General features: G+C 39.9%; 1 protein-coding gene and 2 long non-coding RNA genes across 7 annotated transcripts in view; 1 reads left to right on the top strand and 2 right to left on the bottom strand.

Moving 5' to 3' along the window:
* The first annotated feature begins 932 nt into the window (after window positions 1-932).
* Window positions 933-2818, top strand: LOC144003325 (uncharacterized). Of its 2 annotated transcripts, XR_013278937.1 has the most exons (7): window positions 933-1092; window positions 1271-1344; window positions 1618-1663; window positions 1736-1805; window positions 1977-2041; window positions 2206-2250; window positions 2643-2818. It is a non-coding gene; the product is annotated as an uncharacterized LOC144003325 (long non-coding RNA). The 2 variants fall into 2 exon arrangements; XR_013278936.1 differs by lacking the exon at window positions 933-1092 and having other exon boundaries at window positions 1198-1344.
* Window positions 1947-8483, bottom strand: LOC144003327 (uncharacterized). 2 transcript variants are annotated; one of them, XR_013278938.1, is made up of 4 exons: window positions 7808-8469; window positions 5834-5896; window positions 4483-4591; window positions 1947-2735 (listed from the first exon to the last, which is right to left on the bottom strand). It is a non-coding gene; the product is annotated as an uncharacterized LOC144003327 (long non-coding RNA). The 2 variants fall into 2 exon arrangements; XR_013278939.1 differs by lacking the exon at window positions 1947-2735 and adding an exon at window positions 2785-3320 and having other exon boundaries at window positions 7808-8483.
* An 847-nt stretch (window positions 8484-9330) lies between these two features.
* Window positions 9331-25771, bottom strand: part of plxnb2a.1 (plexin b2a, tandem duplicate 1) — a 44630-nt gene continuing 28189 nt past the window's right edge. For all 3 annotated transcript variants that reach the window (XM_077499455.1, XM_077499456.1, XM_077499457.1), the window contains 29 exons: window positions 25600-25701; window positions 24357-24452; window positions 23732-23819; window positions 23471-23634; window positions 23251-23399; window positions 22211-22346; window positions 21163-21299; window positions 20889-21071; window positions 20712-20823; window positions 20445-20651; window positions 20212-20295; window positions 19074-19169; window positions 18854-18990; window positions 18680-18780; window positions 17418-17653; window positions 16333-16514; window positions 16182-16248; window positions 15507-15653; window positions 15135-15212; window positions 14973-15051; window positions 14798-14898; window positions 14645-14726; window positions 14425-14576; window positions 12461-12621; window positions 12227-12374; window positions 12087-12151; window positions 10706-10781; window positions 10557-10631; window positions 9331-10470 (listed from right to left, as the gene is read on the bottom strand). In XM_077499455.1, coding sequence (XP_077355581.1) covers window positions 10366-10470; window positions 10557-10631; window positions 10706-10781; window positions 12087-12151; window positions 12227-12374; window positions 12461-12621; window positions 14425-14576; window positions 14645-14726; window positions 14798-14898; window positions 14973-15051; window positions 15135-15212; window positions 15507-15653; window positions 16182-16248; window positions 16333-16514; window positions 17418-17653; window positions 18680-18780; window positions 18854-18990; window positions 19074-19169; window positions 20212-20295; window positions 20445-20651; window positions 20712-20823; window positions 20889-21071; window positions 21163-21299; window positions 22211-22346; window positions 23251-23399; window positions 23471-23634; window positions 23732-23819; window positions 24357-24452; window positions 25600-25701 — 3546 coding nt within the window. In that variant the 3' untranslated portion in view covers window positions 9331-10365. The remainder of the gene's footprint in view (window positions 10471-10556; window positions 10632-10705; window positions 10782-12086; window positions 12152-12226; window positions 12375-12460; window positions 12622-14424; window positions 14577-14644; window positions 14727-14797; window positions 14899-14972; window positions 15052-15134; window positions 15213-15506; window positions 15654-16181; window positions 16249-16332; window positions 16515-17417; window positions 17654-18679; window positions 18781-18853; window positions 18991-19073; window positions 19170-20211; window positions 20296-20444; window positions 20652-20711; window positions 20824-20888; window positions 21072-21162; window positions 21300-22210; window positions 22347-23250; window positions 23400-23470; window positions 23635-23731; window positions 23820-24356; window positions 24453-25599; window positions 25702-25771) is intronic.

Below are 25771 nucleotides of genomic sequence, written 5' to 3' on the forward strand. Positions count from 1 at the left end.
TCTACTAAGTTTCACTGAAAATAACATTTCGAAAAAGTTTGTGTATTTTTAATTAAATTAACTGGCAGATTTGCTCGAACTTCCAATAGAATGACAAATATCCTTAACATAACTTGTGATTTGTTTACATTCATATAAGATTAAAACAAAATGTATAATAAAATGTAATCATTTCCACTAAAAAATAACTTTTGTTATACGCATATCTTAAAAAAATTAAAAATTAACAAGCAGATTTGCTCGAACCATAGTCATTTAATGCTTTCGATTTCTTGTTAAACTGAATTTAGAATGCTCCAAAATCAACATTTGAACAACGTGATTAAAGGCTTGGGTTGGGATAGGACCGAGTCTCCAAAAGACGAGCGTCCTCTCGCGAGACACTCGTTTATCGCGATGGTTTGATGGCTGGTGTTGCACATCACCTTCACAAAGTTTTGTCGAACACTCTGTCAACAGATGGCCGATTGGATAAAGACAACGTCTCCCGTACCTGTGGGACCACGTTCGAGTCCCGCTATTTTCAATAATTTAGAAATAATCCCATAAAAAGCAGAAAGGAGTTGGAATCGTACCCCGGTCTGTTGAAACCGAAATCTTTGTTACAAACCACTGGACCAGCTCTTCCGTATCGAAAACCGGATTTTATTGCATTTATTGGGTTAATTAAACTCGTGTGGAAAAGCTATAAATACATAACACAAAACGTCGAGTCCCTTCAACAAGGATGGCCGAATGGTATAAAACTTTGCCTCCAGTCCCAGTGGATCTGAGTTCGAGCCTCGCTTGCGCACACCTCGCTGCATAAACATCTATGTCGGAACCTAAAGATTGCACAAAGCGAGGTTCGAACTAAGATCCACGGGTACTGGAGTGAATCAAAGGCAATGTCGTATACCACTCGACCATCTCGGCTTTGAAAATTCCGGTTTTGTATTCTATTGATAGATTCATTAGTTGTCTCGTTCGGCTGCCATTTGTCATTCTATGGTATAAATAGGACCAAGAGAACAGGAAGTGATGAGTGAGTTTGGTCGAATGGTTACGAACGCGGGCTCCGGTTCAGAAGATTCGGGTGCGACCCCACGTCAAGTAGTACCTGTTTTATCAGGATTTTCTGCCTACAGCAGTTGAATTTTTTTTTGTTCTCTTGGTTAAATAAAGCTTTTTTGGGAAAAAAAAAAAAAAAACATAGCACGTGATGATGACGTTGTTACCGAAAACCTATTTAAGCGCTGACTAATTGAATGATCTTTCCTTTCTTCACCAGCCTGACAGCATCACGTCGACATCCTGCGCCTGCTGTTCTCCATTCAACTTGACAGGATGAAGCTTTGACAAGAGGTTTGTTTAAATATTCTTCTTCCTCTCGTGGTTATAACTTTCAACATGTTCACCTTTTCAGCTGAGCGTGCAAACACCTTTAGCATGCTAACTAAAATGTTTGCTCGATTGCGGTCAATAAACGTCAACCGCGTGCTAAAATGGCACACATCTGACATGTTGGCCAATAAACGTTTGCGGTAAACAAAGTACTTGTTAAAACTTTATTAATCGCTTCAACGGTATGCTACTTGGAAACTGCATCTTCAATAACACTACGTACTTTTTAATTAGGTACTATTTCCCTTTCCAGCGTCAGAAGAGCACAGTTTGGCAGAAGGTAAGTTGCCAGCGTTTGTACATTAACATCTTCAATGAGAATCAACTCAACTTTCTTTTAATTTGTCCACAGGCTTGCATCTGGAAGTGAATGGACTCCCTTTGAAATAAAGTTGCATGCTTCCCCTATCTTTTTGGCCATGGTATTTCTCTCTTCCCCACCCCTCCATTGGCAAAATGTGCTTGCATGTTTCTACGCTACATAATGTCAACGTATCTTTCAGCCCAGCCACTGACACTGTGTCCAGCTTAGCCTTGTTCTCATCACTGGTGAGACAAACACGTTACAAATGTGATGTTTTAATTGGTTTCAGCACATGGTGAAGATGAGCTACAACATGCTGAATGCCAACAGGAGGCTTCCAGTGATGCGATTCAGGTGCAAACACGTATGAATTTCTAATGGCCAGGATGGCAAAATGTTGTGCTGTACACTGCCTGAGGAACAAGAATTGTGTACAAGGCTGGGTTTGAGCAAGCTACAAAACAAAATGGCTGACGTTAACATTTGCTAAACATATTTGAACATCTCTCTTTTTGTAGTTTCCCAAAGCTGCATTGAACTGTGCTTCACTCGAACCCTCAAAGGTACATTTTACTTTTTTAGACACATTAAATGGATACTTAATTCATTGAGCCATTTTCAGCAGTAAGATTAACATCTTGTCTAGAATGAATTTCACAACATTTTTCTTGCACAGTTTAACTTTAAACAAATTTTTCCCACCTGCTGTTAACTGAAGATGACATCACCTGTGCTGAGGAAGCTCACCTGAGCCAGGATTGGTCATTACCTACTTCCTCAGCACAGGTGATGTCAACAGCAAGTGGAAAAATTAGTATTTAAAGGTATTAATTGTACAAGGAAAATAAAGCTACCAAATTCATTCTGGACAAAATAACTTCTTGCTGCTGAAAATAGCTCAATGAGTCAAGACGTATCCCTTTAAAGTTGGTTTTCTTCTGCTTATGTCCACTAGGTGGTGCCAAAGGATCTCTGGGGCCCGGAGAAGCTCAACCACTTATTTCATTGGTCATCATGGAGAAACTGCCTCGCCACAAAGATCCTGTACCTGTGAGGGGAGAGACAAATGTGTACATGGTCTTCATTGCTGCTTTTTTTTTTTTTTTTTTTTTTGACTCATTTTAATAAAGTGAAGTAGCCAGACTGGTTTGTTGCGTATTTCCTGTTTAGGTTTGTCCACTGTAAATAGTACACTGTCACTTCAATGTTTTGTTCCTGGTCATCTTCCTGTGAATGCAGCTGCATCATCACTGACAGTCCCAGAAACAACTCGCAGGTCCTCTTCTGCACTGGTGGGTTTCATCTTGTCAAATTCGCTGCATTCAAAAGTACTTAGTTCTTTTTTTTTTTTTGTGGTGGTGGAGTCTGCTTAATCAGGCTGTTCAACACTTGTTTTCTTGGTGAATGTTATTGACTCGGCGAGCTTCTCCTCAATGATCTGTCACAGGTGCCGAGGACCGTGGCGGGCTTCCTGGCGATGCAGCCGTGTGAGCGATTTTGGCCCAAAGCCCACAAGCTGTCAGCTCCCCTTTTGTGCTGGTGAGTTTCATTACATTTCATAAACATTTGCGGCACAAGTTGACTGTTTTGTCTTAGGTCCACACAATCTGCTTCCGCTGGATCCTAACTTCACCTGGTGATGACGAGACGGCAATCAAGTCATTCAGCTTTTAAGTTTTTTTTTTTTTTTTTAAGTTGGCCATTTTTGCCATTCCAACTTGTACTCTGCAAAAATAAATAAAATTGACAAATTGCATCTTTTCTGAACTCTTCTTGTAAAATTATGAAGCCTTTTTTGAAAAGTTTCATGAAATGTATCTTGTAAAATAAAAGGGTGTGGCCAAGCTGCATTGTAGGTGGAGTTATGCAAATTAATGAGCAGGAAGAAATCTGATTGGTGGGTTCTCTAACATGTGTCAGAATCTGATTGGCTGATGCCATAAGTGGGTGGGGCATATGCAAATTATTCTCCCTGGTGATTTGCATAAGTGGGTGTGGCTATTCAAATTGGGCAGCATACACCATTTAGCCAATGAAAGTGGGTGTGGTTATGCAAATTAATTTGCATACAGCCAGCTGATAGGTTAATTCTGAGTGGGAGTGGTCAATTATGCAAATTATTCAGATTTTTCTCTAAAGTAGGTGGACTTATGTCCATTCATTTGCATGTTGAAGTTTAAATAATAGCAAGAAAGCATTTTTTGGGGCCTTGAATGGATTGCAAGTGGATTGTTCAGGTTGTTCTTGAAGATGTTTTGGCCTCTGGGCCGAGTAGGCTTCCTCGATTCATGCTGAAAATCTCGCCATCTGGCCTTGAGAATGAACCAAGAAAGCTAGCGCGGACGTGAGGCCAAAACGTCTTCAAGGACAACCTGAAAAATTAACTTGCAATCCATTAAAAAAAATGAAAATACAACCACCTTAACACATTACACTGACAAATAGTCACAATTTGAAAACTCACAGTACAGTTGGAAATAAAACACGGAGACACTCATTCCAGTTGAACAATATATTTGACTTAAGACAAGCAGTGTTTTGTACATAGTAATAATTTTGGACTCAAGTTACAAATGTTGGTTGACAGGCTGTACATGGACGCAGCAGCGCACGACACCATGTGTGTGTGTGAAGTCACATGAGCACAAGTGACCCATCTCTACATGGGACAAATCACAACATTATTCAGTGCTTCTGGACATGTGCCCAAGATTTGTTTTAAAAAAATGAGAAATGGCTTAAGTGACATCACATACCTGAAGCACACAACATATACCTTCAAATTGTGCACACACCTGTCCTTGAGCAGCTTGCTGTCAATGTAGCACAGACCCATCCACGTGTCCTCAAGTCTTGAGGCTGTTGGCTGCGTACATCAAGCAGAAGTCAAAGACCTTCTCCATCCTGTCAGAAAAAAACAAAAGGAGTCAGTCATGCTCACTCACATCAAATTGCTCAACACTTTGGGCTCGCAGCTAAGTCCAATGCTACCTAGCTCAACCAAAAAAAACAACTAAAAAAACTGAAAGTAAGTAATGATGCCAAATTGTCATTAAAATGCCTCAGTTAAAAATCGGTAACAAAAGGTTAGCATGTGGAATCATCAGTAAAAGCAGAACAAATTTTTAGCAAATTTCCAAATTATTTCTATGTGCATTTGAAGTAGCACGCATCCATGGAACAACATACAGAGGTTCTACTGTGCACTCATGACATTTGTGGACATGATCTATCGGTCAATAGACTATGTCCACATAGTCAAGAAATAAGACAGCGTGTACCTCATATTTGGCCACTTGATTAGGTACACTTGAGGGACATCGACTGACACCTCATGACTTGTCTATCTACTATCATAACCTGTATAGATTAATCAAGACAACACCTAGGGTGTGCCTAAGAATTTGGCCATTTTGGAAAGTCATTCGGTACATGAGCAGAACCAAAAACCAACTGGCTGAGCCATCTCTCTATAGGCCAACCCCAATTCATCAACACTACCACATATGGAACCAGACAACAAGTACATCATTCAACACTCCTGGACATGTGCTTTGAAGATTTATTTTATTAAAAAAAAATTGTTTTTATTTGTGTAAGTTGTTCATATTTTCTAAATGTATTTTTCAATAATTAGTGCCACACCAATGTGATTTTAAGAAAAGCACATCTTCAAAATCATTGAATGTTGTTGTGGTGTGTGTCTAAGTACATCAAGCGGAAGTCAAAGTTCACTGACAAACGGCTAAGTGGCAACAGACACACCAACTGGCTGACCCATCTCTCTATAGGCCAACCCCAATCCATCAACACTGCCACACATGGAACCAGACAAGTACATCATTCAACGCTCCTGGACATGTGCTTTGAAGATTTATTTAAAAAAAAAATAATAGTTTTTCTTTTTTGTGTGTGTGTGTGTGTGTGTGTAAGTTGTTCATATTTTCTAAATGTATTTTTCAATAATTTGGGCCATACCAATGTGATTTTAAAAAAGCACATGTTCAGAATCATTGAATGTTGTTCTGGTGTGTGTCCAAGTACATCAAGCGGAAGTCAAAGTTCACTGACAAATGGCTAAGTGGCATCAGACACACCTCCTCAAGCACACAGCATGACACTTTTGACTCAAAAAAGTACACATACCTGTCTAAAAGCAGGTTTCCAATTGCATGGTTGAAGCGCAGACCCATCCATGTCCCAAACGGCCTCCATCATGTCAAGAAAACAGAAACGGAAGCAGTCAGTCATGCTCATTTGCATATCGGAGGTGCTAATTTGCATAAAACACTTGGCTTTCAAACAATTGAAATACTCTTAAATATTCGCGTCACTACTTCCTAATGTCATATTATTGAAGTTTTGACGACAATCTGATTATTTATGATTTTTCATAGAATGCAAGTGAATCATGCAGTCAAGCAAGCAGGTCAGTGCAGTCCAATTCAAGCCACGCCCCCACTAGCTCGCTCCGCTCTGCTGACTCCACCCTTCTCACGCCCATCGCCCGCACAAGACCGCCTTCGGCAACCGCTGCTGCCTTGCCCTGTCAAGACGCGATCTGCGACCCCCTGCACGATCTGTGACGCGCATGCGCAGATCAGCCATCTTGGATCGCTATCTACGGCATCGACATAGGTCAAAACTCGTTCACACACGCAAAATTAACCAGACAGATGCACGTGTTTTTATTTTAATCAAAGCAGTTCTATCCCCAAGCATGTCTTGTATGAATAGAAAAGATTTGACATAACTATAATTATAGTTTACTGTGAGAGCGAGTAGGTTTATTATTGTCAAGGATCGTTATCAGGCATGCTGATGAGCTGATTACGTGGATGAGGTATGCTCGTGGGCAGAAACATCTAAAACCTGCAGGACTTTGGACGTCGAGGGTCCGTGTACTTTTCGGCCATTCGTTTTTCCTTCTGAAGCAAGGACACGGAAAACGGGAAACAAACCGATATCCGTTTTTTGTTTTGATGTATATGAACAAATAACGGGAAACGAGTCGGCTCCCGTTTTTGTTGAAATAAAAATGAAAAACGGGAAACGAGCCCGAGCCTTATCCGTTGTTCTATTAAGTGTTTATTTAACACAAATCGGGAAATGAAATGTGGCCGTAAACCGTTTTTCGCAAGCTGGTTTCTCCTTGACCAGGAAGCCGTTCATCTTTTGCGGCGCGTCACTGCTGCTGCTGCTGCTGCAGTAGCAGCTTGCTGCCCCCTAGTGTCTATTTCGAGGTCCCTGTTGGCGCCTATTCTTCGGGACTTCCAAACATGGCTTTAGATGGCTATCACAACTTGATAGTGGAAATGAAAAATCACGACATGACGTCTCGTGAAATCGCTACACATCTGTGTAGCCAATTTGGCCCTGTAAGAGGACTTTCGGAGAGAAATGGCCGAAGCTGGCTCTCAGATCATTGTCTGTCAGAGGCCTCGAAATAGACACTTGGGGGCAGCAAGCTTCCACTGTAGCAGCAGCTTGTGACGTGCCGCAAAAGATGAACGTCTTCCAGTCAAGGAGAAACCAGCTTGCGAAAAACGGTTTATGGTCACATTTCATTTCCCGATTTGTGCTAAATAAACACATAATTGAACATCGGATAAGGCTCGTTTCCCGTTTTTCATTTTCATTTCAACAAAAACGGGAGACGACACGTTTCCCGTTATTTGTTCATATAAATCAAAACAAAAACAAAAAAACGGAAATCGGTTTGTTTCCCGTTTTCCGTGTCCTTGCTTCAGAATGAAAAACGAATGGCCAAAAAGTACACGGACCTCGAGGACCGGAATTGGTGAACCCTGCATTCGAACAGTATTTTCAAATGCTCAAACTAGATTTTCTTTCATCATTCTGTTATTTTTTTGTATTATATTATCATCATCATCATGATCTCACACGTTGTCGTTTTTGACAAGTAGACTAAAAACACATTTTAGATTGGGCAATAGTATCGCGTCTCGTTCGATTGTGTAAACGCAACGCACCTAATTGTTTTGATCTAATCGAGTCAACTGAGGACACGCTAAATAGGAGACGACGGTTCTTTTTAAACAAAAATGTACTTTTAGAGGACCATGCAGTGAAAACGTGGAAAAGTTGAGCATGAGTTACCTTTTCACAACACGTGGCCACTTTTCTTCAGTTGAGGTGCGGGAAGACGGGAAGCAGCTGACGTGAGACGACAATATTCCTTTATTGTAGACGCCTCCGTGCATGTAAACAAAAAATACATACAAACGTAAGTTTGCTAATGTGGTCGAAACAAACGAAACGCCAAAAAAACAAACAAACAAACTTCTTCGTTAACATTTCCTTTTCCGGTGGGTGTTTAACTTCCGGGTCGCAGCCAAATCGAGCGCGAACTAGCTAAACTAATAATAATAAATGCCGTAGCGAATAACGAACTAGAAGTTTAAACGTTAAACATTTTAATTACTCGTTACCACAAACCAGGGATCACCAAAGTTTGTTTTTAAACAAGGGTATTTTCCCCATAGATATATCAAAAGACCAAATTGTCTCGTCCGCGGTACTGGCCAATGGCATCGAACGTCCCCACTGGCGGCCATCTTGCCACAGTCACCACGCTCCGCCTCTCTCATTCATTACTACTGTATGTGTTTTTAATAATACATGTTTTAAAATTACTCAAAAATCAACTGATTATCCAGCAGTCTAGTTTATAAGCGCAGTTATGCTACACACTTGTTAATCATCATAATAGGGTATCAGGTGAAATAGCAAAAGCACTTATCACAACATTCAGCGAACACAACGCCCGCACGCACGCACACATTCACTTTTAATTTGTCAACATTAAATTCAGACAAACTTTTTTTTCGTGTTTACTATAGAGAAAACTTTGTTGGTTTCAAGAAATAATTAGGGTTTGTAAATAGTTTAAAAAAAACAAACAATCTGCAGCATTTCAACTCCTAAATCAGGTTGTCAAGAGAGGGTTTGGGTTCATGTTTAAAAAAAAAAAAGAAAAAACTGTTTTGGGGTTGCCCTGCGATTGGCTGGCAACTAGTCCAGGGTGTCCCCCGCCTACTGCCCAGAGCCAGCTGAGATAGGCGCCAGCAACCCCCGCGACCCTTGTGAGGAATAAGCGGTCAAGAAAATGGATGGATGGATGGATGTTTTGGGGTTTTCAAATCAACATTTGAACAAGCTTGAGTTTTTAAGACAGATTCGAGTTTCACATTTGAATTCCAAAACGTGTTAGGGTGTTAGAAACATGGTTTCAAATGAGGGTTTTAAAACTGAATTAGGGTTTCAAGAAAGCATTAGGCCTATTGCCCTGCCAAATAAGTAAAACTTACAATTTACAATTTTACTTGGGACAATGCATTAAATCTGCAACATGGTTTAAACAAAATAATAAAACAACCGTAACATACTGGCAAGACACTGACCTGCATCTCAAATACTGAAAGAGCCACTTTTAAATTGGTCAACATCTCACCTGTGTCGCCGTTGCCTTTGAGAGAAGCTGATGAACTTGCAGATCACATTTCTCCGAAGTATGCACTGAAAAGGTGATGAGAAGGAAGAGGAGAGAAGGGATGTAGAGGAGAGTGTGGAAGTAAGTGGATGATTCAGCTGAAATCACATGACTGATTAGAACTCTCATGTCCATATAAACATTTTTATTTCATTGGAGAATTCCAGGTTTTTGTTTTTTTTTCTTTCGTCCTGTGGTTTGCTGGTTTAAGCTCCTGGACTTGTATCTTGTGCCCATCCAAATGCTTTTATTTGCAAAACAAGTCACCAGGGAGAAAAGTGGATGGAGCCCCTCATATCATGATATGGGCAAAAAAAAAAATAATCATTTTGCACACAAAATACTCATTTCTGGGGATGTGCTCTTCATCGTCTGTACCGCTTTCTTCTTCTTCTTTTGTTTTTTTTCCCTTACATTCAAGTCGCTTCCACAGCCTCAAAATGAATCGACGTACACAATCAAGTCACAAACACATTCTTGACCAATTAAGTCACTAGTTGCTATTCAAGGCACTCCATGGTGACAAAAGTAAACATTCTGTTCACATAAATGAAGTCAATGGCGCTGCAGAATATGACATGGGAACAAAAATTCATGGCCACAAATGACTTTTTTTTTATTTTTTATTTTTTTTTTAAACTGCATTTGATGTCTGGGGCTCCATGTAAGCCTGCTGTGACAAGCCATAAAATATCATAAATGCGTGTCGAGAGCTCCTAAACGCGTCTGAATATCAGAACCAGCAAAGAGGACCTTCAAACAAAGCTTCACATTTCAAAGTTAAAAAAAATACAATAAAAAGCAAAAAGTACCACAGAGCGGATTATTAAAAAAATGAGAAAATAGTGCACATGAAAAAATAAAAATAAAATCACGATTCAGTCTTTTTGTCAGCGGATTAAATTCATGTTTTTGTTTGTTTTCCAGCTGACTTCATGAGCATTTCTCCTTTTGGCGCCTTAACACCTTCCCGCGACGTATTGTGAAGGCGCCTGGCACACAGGAAGTCAAACGTGACCAGCGCAGAGCTCGGATTGGTCCAAATGTCTGAGTGGTCTTAAAAAAACAAAAAACAAAAAAAACACAAGACTTCATGATTTTTTTTCCTTCTTCTTGTTTGGTCCACTTCAAGTTTTGCAAAAGCGTGCTGTCGTGCGTTTGACTTTCACAGATCCGTGACTTTATTCTCCAGCGCGGCGGCGATCTGCTGCAGTCTGAGCGTCAGCTGTCGGTTCTGGGCGGCCGGGTCTTGGTCCAGGGACTGGATGATCTGGAGAAGAATCATTGATTGAAATGCTCAATCAATCAATCAATTGATGAATGAAGTTGGTGAAGGAATGCAGAGGAAGATTTTACCACGTCGTAGTATTTGCTGGCGTACTGATACAGTTGATGTAAGGCCAGTTGCGTGTTCAGCTCATCGGTGTGTTGCTGCGCACACACACACAGTGATGTCAGCACTGATGCACACACACAGACTTGGACTATCACACAGACGCACATACCCTGGACACCTCGGCGAGGTACGTGTTCATGTCCTGGTCGCTGACGGGAACCATCTGTCTGATTCCTTTGTAGTAACTGCACAAGACAAATGTGAGTGCGTTTGATGACATTTTGCACACGCGCGTGTGAGATAGCGATAGACCGAGATGGCTTTTTCAAGGCTGATAACGATACCGGTTATTAGTTGTCGAGGAGACCGATAACCGATATTTCAAGCCGATATTCAGTTGCAGTAAAACAGAAAATAGTAGCATCAAAATTAACAACAATTTTTTTTTTTAATTATTTGATCATATTCAGTTGCAGTAAGAGAAAATATTACCATAAAAAAAATAGTTTAAAAAAAAAGACGTTATTCAGTTGCAGTAAGAGAAAATATTACAATCAAAATAAAAAAAAAGTTTTTTTTTTTTTTTTTTTTATTTTGACGATATTCAGTTGCAGTAAGATAAAATATTACCATAAAAAATTTTTTTTAAAATTTTATTTTGACGATATTCAGTTGTTGCAAACGAAAAAATATTACCAAAATTAACTTTTTATTTTTTTTCATTTTGCCGATATATTACAAAAGAAAATATTACAATCAAAATAAAAAAATAGTTTTTTTTTTATTTTTTTTTATTTTGACGATATTCAGTTGCAGTAAGATAAAATATTACCATAAAAAAAAAAATTTAAAATTTTATTTTGACGATATTCAGTTGTTGCAAACGAAAAAATATTACCAAAATTAACTTTTTATTTTTTTTCATTTTGCCGATATTCAGTTGCGGTAAAAGAGAAAATATTAGCATAAAAAAAGTCTTCTTTTAATTTTTCCGATATTCAGTTGCAGTAAGAAGAAAATAGTATCAAAATATAAAAAAAAATAAAACAATAATTTTGATGATATTCAGTTGTAGTAAAAGAGAAAATATTAGCATCAAAATTAACAATTTACTTTATTTATTTTAACAAAAAAGCGTAAGGAGTTCTCATTGTCAGCATCATTTTTTTTTTTTTTAATAAAGTGCAAATTTACATAAATCCATAAATGAAAAGTTCCCTGTCTCTCAGCGAGCAAGAAATGCATGCTCATGAATGTACAGTAGCTATTGATAATTTGGCATTTGTCAGGGATCGTAGAAGGTTTTAAAAGATTGTAGCAGACGGTGAAAATTTGTCTGAATTTGTTTGAAATGTCTTTGTGACAAGTAAAAACTGCCTGTGAGCATCTAAAAAAAATTCTGATAAAACCCCTAAATTGACTACATTGGCAAGCATTCACCGCTCAGTGAGATACATAACAGCTTTATCGGCCTTCAGATTTGTAAAATATTTGTCAAAATGCCAAATATGGTTCAGATTATCGGTCTATCCCTACAGTGTGAGACTCACTCATCCACCATCTTCTTGTAGGTGGAGATCTCCTTGGCATAGAGCAGCTTGTTGCTCGGCGACTCCTGCAGGGACAAACAATGACATGGAAGACGTTGATTGGCTATACGGAGCGGACGCGGGCGGGTGGACGCACATACCCGGCTGAGCTTGTGCTCCGTCTTGGTGCAGGCGTCCATGAAGGTCTGCGCGATGACGTGCAGCGAGGCGTCCACCACCTCGCTCACGTGAACGTCCAAAATGAAGTGAGGGTTGCGCAGGATGTTGACCCAAAAGCGCAGCGGTAAGCTGAGGACAACCAGTACGGCACGGTCAAAGTAAAAAAATGTTTTTTGTTGTTACATACGTCTCGACGTGACGTGCGCCGCTCGCACCTGTTGGTCTTCCAGATGTGCAGCGTCTCCTCGTCAACGTTGTTGTGCCGCAGCGCCTGCTCGTCCAGGAAGTCAAAGAAGTACTTGATGGCAGGCGGCACGGTGGCGCTAGAGCACAGAACGCTGCGGAAAAAGTTGTCCACAAACTGCTGAAGCGTACCCTGAAAACGCACACCACAATCGCAACGTTACATCGATGCTAATTGACTTTTGCTTGACAATGGCTTGTTGCATTATATAATAGCATTAAGCTAGCAAACCTTCTTTTATTGAAACACACCACAATTGCACCTCAACATTGATGCTAATTGACTTCAGCCTTTCAATTGCATTTTGCATTATATGATAGCATTAAGCTAGTAACTTTATTTTTTTTTTTATTGAAAAACACCACAATCCCACCTCAGCTCTTTAGCCTGTCAATGGCGTTTTGCATTATATGATAGGATTAAGCTAGCAAACATTCTTTTTATTGAAAGACACCACAATCGCACCGATAGCATTAAATTAAGCTAGCAGGCTTTCTTCTTCTTTTTGTATTTTTTATTTTTTATTGAAACACCACAATTGCACCGTTACATCGATGCTAATTGACTTTAGCTTGTCAATGGCGTTTTGCATTACAGTAGGCTATATGATATAGCATTAAGCTAGTAAACTTCTTTGTATTGAAACACCACAATCACACCATACACAACATTGCCTTTCACAGCCTTTCAATGGCATTTTGCATTATATGATAGCATTAAGCTAGTAACTTTATTAATTTTTTTTATTGAAAAACACCACAATCGCACCTCAGCACTTTAGCCTGTCAATGGTGTTTTGCATTATATGATAGGATTAAGCTAGCAAACGTTATTCTTTTTATTGAAAGACACCACAATCGCACCGTAACATTGATACTAATTGACTTTAGCCTGTCAATGGTGTTTTGCCTTATATGATAGCATTAAATTAAGCTAGCACGCTTTCTTCGTCTTTTATTTAAACACACCACAATTGCACCGTTACATCGATGCTAATTGACTTTAGCTTGCCAATGGCGTTTTGCATTACAGTATATGATATACCATGAAGCTAGCAAACTTTCTTCTTCTTCTTCTTATTATTATTATTATTATTGAAACATACACCACAATCACACCGTAACATTGATGCTAATTGACTTTAGCCTGTCAATGGCGTTTTGCATATGATAGTATTAAGCTAGCAAACTTTCTTCTTCCTTTTTTTTTATTGAAACACAGCAAACAATTGTATGGAATCAAAATCCTGAATTGCACCGTTACATCGATGCTAATTGACTTTAGCCTGCCAATGGCGCTTTGCATATCGTTTTAAGCTAGCAAACGTTTTTTTCTTTTTTTAAAAAAAAATTGAAACACACCACAATCGCACTGTAACATCGATGCTAATTGACTTTAACCTGTCAATGGCGTTTTGCATTAGGCTATATGATAGCATTAAGCTAGCAATTTTTTTTCTTCAAAATTTTCTTCTTTTTTTAAATTGAAAAGCAAATTTGCACATCTCACATTTAATAGAAAATATACACTTTCTGTTGCTTTTTCATTATACACAAAAAGTAAGGAAAAGCAACTAACAAACTGAGAAGCCTGGAAAACTACTGCACTGCTCTTCTTGTTCCAACTTTGATATTATTAGCGACGGGCAAATACCAATACCAGGCCTTATTTTAAAGCACATATATGGCCGTTTAATGATCATGAACTAGAAATTAAAAATAGAAAATTGTTATTCATTGCAATTTCAAGGTAAAATGCTATATTGGGATATATTGGTCTTTCTCTCAAATTACTGAGAAATGTTATGTATTAAAAGTACTAGTAGTATCAAGTATCAATATTGTGACTGATGGTACTGGTATTATAAAAAAATAAAAAATAAATAGTATGACACAATACGACTTATGTTAGGTTGATGATTTTGTGGATGTCTACCTTGACGGACAGCAGGCGTGTTAAGTAGATCTCGGTGATGGCTTTGGTCATGGACTTGTCCTTTATGCTGCCCCGCTTGGATTTCACCTCGTCCAGCTCATCGGTGGCTCGCACCAGGTGGAACGTGTTGTCGTCCTCCAGCAGGGCGTTCCCTGATGCCAACATCACATGATCATCTTCAACAATATAGACTTACATACATGTGTGTTTGCGCGCTTACGCTCTTCGGAGTTGTCCGGGTGCTGGTGGAAGGACTGAGTGTGCAAAACTTTGGACAGAACCAGCGTGGCGTTGTCCCGAACCTGCAGGACCACATGTGATGTCATCACTACACTCACATGATTGTTGATGACATCATCACTAACATTCTTACATTGTAGTGAGCCAAAGTGTTGAGTCTTTTCCAGCGTCCTTCCTTCTGTGAAGTCAGGTCAAGGTCGGACAGAATCTGACCCGTGGAGCCAGGACGCCACTCTGGACCGATGGTAAACGTCAATCAACAATCAAAAACAATTCATCACCAATCAGTGAGAGGTGTGTGTTGTTACCAAGCGCGACACTCTCCACTTTTGGCCTCTGCGAGTACGGAAGGTTCCTGTACACTTGATCAATGATCTTCTCCTTCACCTGTGTAGTAGTAAGAATCATAATAAGTCAAATCAATTCAATGTAAAAAGTTGTAGTAGTATGAAAATATTAACTGTTGTCACCTGGGAAATGGTGTCACAGTTGAGCACTTTAACAGGTGTCACATCTGGCCCTTCCCCGTGCACCAACACCTGCAGGGTCTATCGCAAAAAATAAAAATTAAATAAATTATTATTAGTATTTTTTTGTTTTCATTTTCTAAAGAGCACAACATAACAACAATGGGAACATATAACCTGGAAAACTGGGTGGGGAAAAAAAAAAAGCTAATGCCATGAGCCCGTCTATGGGGTTTCACTTTATATGTTAGCATTAAGCTAAGCTTTTTTTGTTTAATATACAATGTTAAATTGTTGCTTTTTTAATGTGTCAGTTTTATAGTAAACTTCATCTGGGAAGTGACAAATGAGTGCGTGCGTGTTTTGTAAACTGACCAGTACGGAATATTCCACGTCGTCTCCCAGCAGCCCCGTGTCGTTGAGTGTGTATTTGGCCTTCTTCAACTTGGCGTCCACGGGTCCTTTCTCCACCTGATGCTTCAGCGCCTTGAACAGCTTGTACAACGGCTCGCCGGCACTGTCCTGTGACGCAGACGCCAAAAAATGTCTCAATATTATTTTCCAGCACTGCCTTTCCCCTTTTGGGTGTTCACAGTGCAAAATGCTCAATTGGGTTTAGTTCTGGGGATATGCATGGCTAGTCTGTCACTAGAAAATCAAATGATGTCACCACTCGAGAGGCACAAAATTGTTCGGGCGTCACTACAATCAGATGTCACCATTAATTGCATCTTTTACATTTATTTTATTCCAATATTAATAATAAAAAAATAAATTAATTAATTAAAAAAAAATACTTCAGCTATGTTTAATAGCAGTTTCCCTTCGGGGTGTGCGCACTTTGGTTGCAAGCGGTTTAAACAGTCGCAACAGTCAATTCACAACGTTGGACATTCTGTTCACGGACTACTTTACATGGTAGCAAAGTGTCGTTTCTTCAAGGTAGATTTCCACAAATGGGAGGGTGTGCTCACTTTTGTGAGATAGGACCTCAGCATGTGCGTGCGCTAACACAAAGTGTGTGCGTGTGTGCATGAGTTCACAGGTCACCCTGAGGAACTGGTAGAGGCAGATGGACATCCAGTTACACAGCATCCTCTCCACCACCGTCTCAGACCTGCAGCAGCACACAGGGGGAAAAAAAGTAACCTTGAAACAAAGTAAAAAAAAAAGTGAAAAGTCAAGCACGGCGCTAGCTGACCTCCTGAGCATGAGCTTGGGGTTCTTGTTGTGCACATGCTCGTCTATGAGCTCCAGGAGGAGCGTCCTGGTGATGTCGGTGTAGTAGACCAGTTTGCCGTGCAGCGCCACAGTCAGGAGGGAGGCGAAATCGCCGCGGGCGCGAGCGTTGAAGTCGGGCCGGCTCTCCAGCGTGTGGATGAACTACAAAAATAAGATTTGATGACAAGGTTTTTTTTAAGACTGGTTTAAAATCAAGAATTAGGGTTTCAAATTTGGTTAGGGTTCGTAATTAGGGTTTGAAGCCTGGGTTCAAAAGTCAAACTAGTGTTAAAGTGATACTTTACTTATTTAGCCGTTTTTGGCAGTCAAACATTAATATTTTGCCTGTAATAAATTTGACATTTTTATTATTTTTCATGTACAATTAGTACCTTTAAAAACACATTTTGCAACCTGCTGTCGACTGAAAATGACATCATATGGGCTCAGGTAACCAATCACAGCTCATCTTGTGAATGTCACATGACCAAACCTAGAAAACAGGTGAACTGTGATTGGTTACCTGAGCCCTTGTGATGTCATTTTCAGTTGACAGCAAATTGCAAAACGTGTTTTTAAAGGTACTAACTGTACGTGAAAAAAACTTCACAAAAGTTATGGTTCAAACGTATCACGGATCGGGGCATTTTTCGGATTAGCAACAACAACAAAAAATAAATAAAAAATAAAAAAAGAAAAATAAAGGAAAAGAAAAAGGAAAAATAGTACTTGTCTTCATTTATTTTGTAAAATGCTTTTCACCATTAAAAAAAAATAATAATAATTAAAAATGTCTAATATAGCCGTTGAGGATTTAGTGTCTTAATTTATTTTGTAAAATGCTTTTTCCCATTAAAAATAAATGAATAAATAAATAAAATCATTTTAAATGTACTGAAATATACTGAAAAGACCTCAAAGTGTATTTTAAGGCACATTCCCTTCCTTTTACCATGGAGAGTGAATTACGAAGTAGCCTTGGTGCAGAATATTGAAAAAGAATTCAAGTAAGGCAGATAACCAGCTGTCAAACTCATTTACAGCTACCAGTGAATGTGTACTGACGTTGATGAGGAAGGGCTTGCTATTGAGCAGGTTGGAGAACTGGTTGAGGGCCTGCGTCACAATGGCCCTGCGGGACTCAGGGACATGCACGCGTCCCGCCAGCACCGAGGCGGCCGCGTTGGCGCCGTCCTTGGAGGGCAGGAAGAGGTTGCGGTCCGTGTACGTCTTGTAGTCCAGGAAGGGGATGCGCGACTCGCTCGGCTCGCTCGTGTGGTCCTCCATCTCCATCATCAGGTCTGAACCGGTAGACCACAATTCAGCGTGACAAAAAAAGATGTGTGTGCGTTTTAACAGAGAATGTGAAGAATAGCATGTCATTTCAGTCAGGAAAAAAAGAAGGTGAATTCTAAAGCAGTTCTTGACAGGTACTCGAGGAAGGAAGGTGTTAGGTAGAAAATTCTGAAGAAAATGAAGGTAGGACGCAAAATAAATGAAGGAAGGAAGGAAGGAAGGAAGGAAGGAAGGAGAGAAAGAAAAACAAGGCTGAGGTGGAACCAAGGAATAAAAAATGAAAAAAAATGTAGGTAAGAAAAGAAGGTAGACAAGTTCTAAACTAAGGAAGGATGGAAGGATACATGGATTAAAAACAGGTGTATTGGAATAAAGAAATAAAGAAATGAAAGAAAGAAAGAAAGAAAGAAAGAAAGAAAGAAAGAAAGAAAGAAAGAAAGAAAGAAAGAAAGAAAGAAAGAAAGAAAAAGAAAGAAAGAAAGACAGAAAAAGAAAAAAGAAATAAAAGAAAGAGAACGAAAGAAATGGCAGAAAGAAAGAAGAAGAAAAAAAGCAGAAAAAGAAAAAAGAAAGAAAGAAAAAGGAAAAAAAGAGAAAAAGAAGGAAAAAAGGAGAAGACAAAAAAGAAAAAGAAAAAAGAAATGGCAGAAAGAAAGGAAAATGTGGGAAAAAAAGCTGAAAAAGAAAAAGAAAAACAGGGAAAAAAAGAAAAAAGAAAGAAAGAAAGAAAGAAAGAAAGAAAGAAAGGAAGGAAGGAAGGAAGGAAGAAGCCAGCAATTAACATTCCAGGGGAAAGAACAAGGGGCAGGCAAGAGGACAGAAATGGACAAGAAGGAAGGAAGGAAGGAAGGAAATAAAGTAGTTTGAAGCAAAGGAAGGAAGGATCGAAAATAAAAAGCTGCACTGAGGGAATGCACGAGTGAAGGAGGGAATGAAGGAATGAAGCAAAGTAGGAAAGAAGGAATGAAGCAAAGTAGGAAAGAAGGAATGAAAGACAAAAAGTTAATGTGAAGTCAAGTTTTTAGTTTGACCTGTGAACTCTTTCTTGCATCGATCCCTCACGCTCTCCTCCAGATTCTCCAGCTGATGTTTGACCTTCTCGTATTCGCGCTCGGCCTGCTGACTCTTCCTCCTGTTTCCACGCAGAAACAGGAAGTGAGCGGCGACTCGGTTGGGCCAGAGACGACGACGGCTGCGGTTCTCACCTGTAGCAGTACACGGACACGGCGATGAAAAGCAGCATGGGCACCACGACGGCGGGGATGATGATGGCCAGAGGGATGTCGTCCTTCCACGCGTAGTACACGGAACCCACCATCCACTCGCCGTGACCGAACTTCACCTAGAAGACCAAGACATGTCACACATACGTGTCAAATATCACACGCTTACGATGTGCGCGCTGTGGCGTGTGCGCGCGTTTACCACAAGCTCCAGTGGGTCGTTGGTGGCGTCTCTGCGTTGCCGTTTGGATCGAGCTCGGGGCTGAGACGACGGCGCGTCCAGAATCAACTTGTCATCCTGAACACAACCACAAGGGTGCACTCTTTTACAAGTCATACAACTTTTATATCATGCGTCACAAGTACAAGGCAACGAAATATGGAGGCTTTTAAGAGGTTTAGCGTTTACGATAGCGTATTTGGGTCACATATAACTTTATTTCTTTTAAGAGAGGGGGATAATATTCAGAGAAAAGAACAAGTTTGGCAAAATTTGCCACTTCGAGAAAAAAAAACTCAGAAACTTACGAGAAATACACGTGTACTTCTCAGGTGTTTGTGCCAATACTTTTCGATCGGGTTTTCAAATAAGGAGGTAATAATAATAATAATAATAATAATATTATTATTATATATTATTCTATAATAATAATAATAATAATAATATTATTATTATTATTAATTGCTTTAGCAGAGATTAAGCGTTTTTTTTTCTCGCATATTTACCACTTCGTGAAGTCACAAATTTTCATGCCCCCCTCCCCCCCGAAAAAAAAAAATTACACGGTGATTGAAAAAGACCCGAAATGACCCTATTTCATGATCAAATATTCTATGAAGGAAAAATAGCAAAAAAAATAAAAACCTATATTAAAACATTTCTACTAACAGTCAAGTTTTATTTCACATGTCACAAGTGCTGAATATGGCCTCCCCTTGCAGCACGAACAACATCAATACGATATGAGAATTGCTCCCAAACACATCGGGATCAATTGAATTGATCACTGTTGTTATTCGATGTTTTGAGTTTTCCAGGTCAGTTGGTAATGGTGGGACAAAGACTTGATCTTTTACAAACCCCCAGAGAAGAAGAAGAAAAACACAAACTGTGAGGTCAGGAGATCTAGAAGGCCAAGCACAAAGAGCATTTTTTTTGTTTGCTGTCGCTGCCAGACGCATGAGTCAGTGTCACGTGAAAACTGGGAAATCTATTTATAAGTGGCCCTAATACACCGCCGTGTTTAAAACAAGAGCTCAAGTAGAAAATTTGGGTTTCAAATCCAGCCTTAACAGTTTTCATGCGAAATTTGTGGAGAATTGCATTTTAGCTTGCTTACCTGAAGTATGCTGACGTTGCAGGAAGCGTCCCCGACGAACGCCTGCGCCTCCACGGCCGTCATGGCCTTGGCGAAGCCTCGACCCTGCCACGGCAATAACGCCAACTTGCATTTTTGTTCATACGTGAGGCAAATCTACAATTCGTTCAAACTAAGTGGCTGAGTATCCCAACAACTCTACTACATCCAAATCCAAAAGCGAGTGATGAGGGAGCGACGGCGGCGGGGCTCACGGTGACGATGATGACGCTGGTCTCGGTGATGACGGTCTTGGAGAGCTCGTTGAAGGTGGGGTCTGGGTGGTACGTGAAGGCCTTGAGCTCGTCCTTGGCGTTGTCCAGCTGCAGGACGGTGCGCAACGAGCGGCTGTCGCTCCAAATCACTGCCGGTGACAGGAACTCCACCACGCTGTCGTTCTTGCTCAGCGCCTCCTGCACAAACTGGAGGCAAACTTGTTACAACGTGCGGACGGATAGACAGACGGACGGATGGACGGCTACCTCGACAGTGGCGTTGTCTTGCGAGAAGTCATCAGCGGTGGGCATCACCTTCAAACTTGCCCTTTGGATCAAATCAAAGCCGCTCCCCGTCACGACAATCCGTCGCCCACCGCTGAACAAAACGTGTCAAAAGTCAGCCAAAGCGTTTTGGTGGCAAAAGGCGTCCGGCGCACTCACCACACGAAGCTGGACTTGGGGGAGTAGTCGGTGATCTTGGGGTTGTCGGCGTACTGGAAGGCTGCCGCCACCTCCTTGCTGGTGTTCTGCCCATAGTTCACCTTCACCGCCAGCAGGTCCGACGGAACCTTGGGTCCGGGATACTTTCCCGTCTTACACGTGATGAGCTGGCCGAAGGAAAGGCTGAACAAAAACACAAAATGGGCCATCAACATTTGAATGGAATCTTTTCCAAACCATTTTTGAATTTAGCTTTTCACAACGGGTGGCTCACACTTGACACGGAACTCCTCCCACCAAGACAGTGACATCATCTTTGGTGGCCGTGTCCAGGTCTTCACCGCTTATAGTGATGACGGTCCCGCCGGCTGCCGGGCCTTTACCAGGTTGCACCGCTTTCGGTTTGGGGTCCTTGACAAAATTGGCAAATATTGACACTTGCAAAAGGATTCTTCTCTCGACACTTCATATATGTCAAGTTGTTCATCACAGCAATATTAAAATTTTATTATATATTTAATATTTATAATTTAATTTAGGTGAACTTTTTTTTTTTTTAAATAATAACACTCCAATTTGCTAAATTGGATTTGTTACCAATTTTATTACAATTAAAGGCCACTTTTTTTAAAATAATAAATTAAATGTTAAATTAGATTTTTTTTATATACACTAACTCTTAAAATGAAAACAAATGACAACATTCATTTCAGGTGAAAGAAAATGATACAACAAATGCAACAGGACTCTTGATGTTAACCATGTAAAATATTCATTTAAATAAATAAAAAAAATATATAATACATATACTATGTATATACCGGTACCGTATGTGTATATAGTCTAAGGCACATTTTTTTGTATCTAATTTTCATTGGATTATTTTCAATCTGACAAAACAAAACACTAACATACTCGAGTTCAACAACTCCAAGGGAAAAGGCTCAATGAATGCAGCAAATGTTACGGGTCTCCTTTGTTGGAAAAATGGGCAGGTGTTTCATTTACAATAGAGCCCATCCGATTAATAAGACGGCCAATTACGGTAATCAGATTTTGTTTTCCTGCCAAAAATTGGCATCGGCCTGAAAAAATTCATTTGGGTTGGGCCCTAAATTACAATGGTGTGCTTTTGAGCGCTCACTGCTGCCAATTTGTTAGTAAAAACAATCAAATGTAAAAGTCCTCATTCCCATTCAGCCCCGCGGTGACTCCAAAGGAGCACTTTGCTTCCATTAGCTGCAAAAAGCACGTCCTAGCACTTTGACATTGATTTTGAATGCATTTTACAACAACATGATGACTTCCTGCCTTCCACTTACCCGATAGGTGAAGACCACCTGAGACCTCCCCGTGCGCCCTCCGTCCACTTCCACCTCCACCACGCCGCTGTTGCTGGGCTCCACCGGGAGGTCCGCCGGCGGCGTCCGCTTGGCCGGCCCAATCTCGCATACCACGCTGACGAAAAAACAAAACATCGATGTTTGTGAAAGAATCACCCAATGAAACATTCCAACGGTGCATAACGTCATAGTTAGGGGTGTACAAAAAAAAATAAATTCAATTCAGAATAAATTTTAAAATGTCCCAAAATCTATTTTATTTAAATTATTTTATACTGTCTTGCCTTTGTTTGTGTGCACCTTTATTGAGTGTTGTTCATGTTGTACAAGATTTGGCCACTGTGGGGCAGTGTGGTTCCATGTGTTCTGATACACTGTTAAGTTGTAGTGTATATATATATGGAACATACCAAAATAAAGATTAGAGTCTCTTCTTTCATCCGGAAAATAAGTACAATTTTATCTACTTCCGTTTTGAAGCAATTAGCATTAGAATACAGTTAAGTTTCATGACTATTCATATTCCTGGTGAAAACACTGTCAAAAAGACCTTGTTGCAACATGCCTGGCTGATCTCTTATACTTTACTGCCACCTGATGGCCGTTTTATTTATAACTACCATTGCTTTAAGCCACCTCTTCAGGTCAGAAGCTGCATCAAAGCCTTTTGTATGCTCTTGTATAAAAAAAAAAAAAAAGTATTAAATACTTTTTTGGGAGTAAAGGACAGTCTTAAAGAATGTATTTACATGTTTTCGGGATTGAATGAGTTAATCAGAGCAGACTCCCATATCATGAGTTTGATAGGGTCATTCTAAACACAGCCACATTCCCAGTTATGATGGTGTTTACATTTGTGCAACCCCTCAATAAAATTTTTATTTATTTATTTATTTTCAAATTAGTTTCATATATGTCCATGGTGGAAAAAGCTTTGATATGATAATTTTTTTTTTTTCCCCCCTCCAATGTATGGCAAAAACCAGTTGTACTATTCTCTGCCAAAGGACGTGTGGTACCTGGTGGAGACAGAGTACTTGTCTTGTAGATGTTGACACTCGACGCCGGCCACGCTGATCCGCTTGATGTCGTCCTTCTTGATGCCCATGTTGGAACCTTTGATGGTCACCGAGATGCGGCCGTTCAGTGGCCCGAAGCGAGGAACAATCTGAACGCGACATGGCGACAATGACATGCAACTCAAACCACAAAAGTCCGCGTAAAGACGCGTCGTCTTACGTCCGTAATTTGGGGCTTGGGGCACAAGGCGGGAGGCGCCGCCGGGCACAGCTGTCGGTAGACGCACGCCTGCGAGTCGGAGCACCACACGCACTCGTACTTGGCGTCGGCGTGTTTGCAGAGGCTGCAGTCGTCTCGGGAAACCGAGCAGTTGTACAGAACCACTGACAGGCAAACGCGATTGGATTACTAACCGTAAGCGTTGTATTAGATTATTATTTCCGTGGATGATTTGTTTGGATTGATTAATTCTGGACGTACCTGTGAGTGTGCTGTCAATCTTGCGCTCGGTGTCCCGTTCGATGACGTGGAATGAAACGTTCACCTCCTGCTGCTTGCCGTACGAAAACTGCGCAGGTATGCACAAAAGCAGTAATATCCATCAGTGAGATTTGGGGACGGACGCTTAAGGACTCAGCATTTTCTCACAAAGGTCGGCACATCCATCTCACACACACACACACACACACACACACACACACACGCAAGATGGAATAACAGTAGACATAAAAACATCTTGCACAGACAAATATACGACATAATGAGAAGTCAAACGGAGGTGAAACCTCGCATGCTCGCACGCACGTGGGCAGCCTGAACTCTGTGTGACTGACATTAGTATATGCGCTTAGCAAGGCAGTAAAGAAAGAACGTGAGGAATGGAGTTGAAAGATTAAGAATGCTTGTTGCCCACAGGGGGCACTGTCACACTGTCACACCAGATGGAAATTAAATACAAGCGGGTTTACAATTTTGAAATACGAACAAGTGATGATGATTTGATTTGATTGATGATTTTTTTTAAGTTCAAATAAAAGGCTGAGGAAGTTTTGAAGCGATTCCAAGAAGGAGATGGAGAAAAATGTGGAAAAAAAAAGGTTGTTACCTGGTATCCTCGGAATTTAAAGTTGGAGCCGTGCTCCTGCGTCATCTCCTCCTCGGTTTGCTTCATCAGCTCCGTGCCTATCACGAACCTGCGGCCCTGAACACAACACAGCAACAAGCAGCGCATTGATGCCTTGAGATACAAGCAATATTTGAACACATTCAACATGTCGACAGAAAATAGAACGGGCATATATTCTTTATCCTTTGAAAATATGGACTTCCATTACCACCATTTACATATATCCCATATGTTTATATTTATACACAAGGTGCACTGAATTGAAGCAAAAAGTGTGGCAAAACTATTCCATTTTTTTTTTACATTGTATTTAATTGTGCTATTATATAGTTTATATATATATATATATATATATATATATATATATATATATATATATACACATGTATATATATATATATATATATATATATATATATATATATATATATATATATATATATATATATATATATATATATATATATAGTTTATATAAAGTAAAATATTACAGATTGCTAGAATAGATTAAAGGGATACTTCACTTATTTAGCCCATTATAGCAAGAAAAAGTTGATATTTTGTCTACAATTAATTTGACACTTTCATTGTTTTTAGCATACAATTAGTACCTTTAAAAACACATTTGGCAATTTGCAGTCGACTGAAAATGACATCACAAGAGCTCAGGTAACTAATCACAGCTCACCTGTTTTCTAGGTTTGGTCATGTGACATTCACAAGCTGATGTCATTTTCAGTCGACAGCAAGTTGCAAAATGTGTTTTTAAAAGGCACTAATTGTACATGAAAAATAGTGAAAATATCAAATTTATTATAGGCAAAACATTGTTTGACTGACAAAAATGGCTAAATAAGTAAAGTATCCCTTTAATGGCATTTCCAAATGATTTGTATGCGTGTTTTCAGTTAGACGTCTCAAACAAATTGTCTCATCTCAAGGCACCACAGTAGCATTTTTTTTTTTTACTTCTTTCACTCATGAAATATGACATAAAAAGTAAAAATTAGTAAATGATGTCATCATGTAGAAAATACATTTTCAAGTGTTCCCTAGCATGAAACCCATTTCACCCAAATTACAAGATTCAATCCAGCAAAACAAGATTTTTTTTACAGAGGTGTCAATTAGCAAAAAAAAAAAAAAAAGATGCGAGATGGAGCAAAACGTCCAGCAGCTGAGACCAAATCTTGTAATCCCACCAAATAAATTGCCTCCTCACCGAGTAGATGTCGAGATTCCTTCCGTGGAAGCTAATGGGAACCTCGAAGCCCACGGGGATCAGCAGCGGCTCTGGAGACTCGAACTGAGGACAACGCTCCGGCTTGGAAAGAAAACACACCACCGACATCAAGTTAGCCTCTCGCCATTGCTTGTACTGCACGAAAAATATA

This window comes from Festucalex cinctus, chromosome 16 (genome assembly GCF_051991245.1).
Source record: "Festucalex cinctus isolate MCC-2025b chromosome 16, RoL_Fcin_1.0, whole genome shotgun sequence".
NCBI classification, from domain to species: Eukaryota; Metazoa; Chordata; class Actinopteri; order Syngnathiformes; family Syngnathidae; genus Festucalex; species Festucalex cinctus.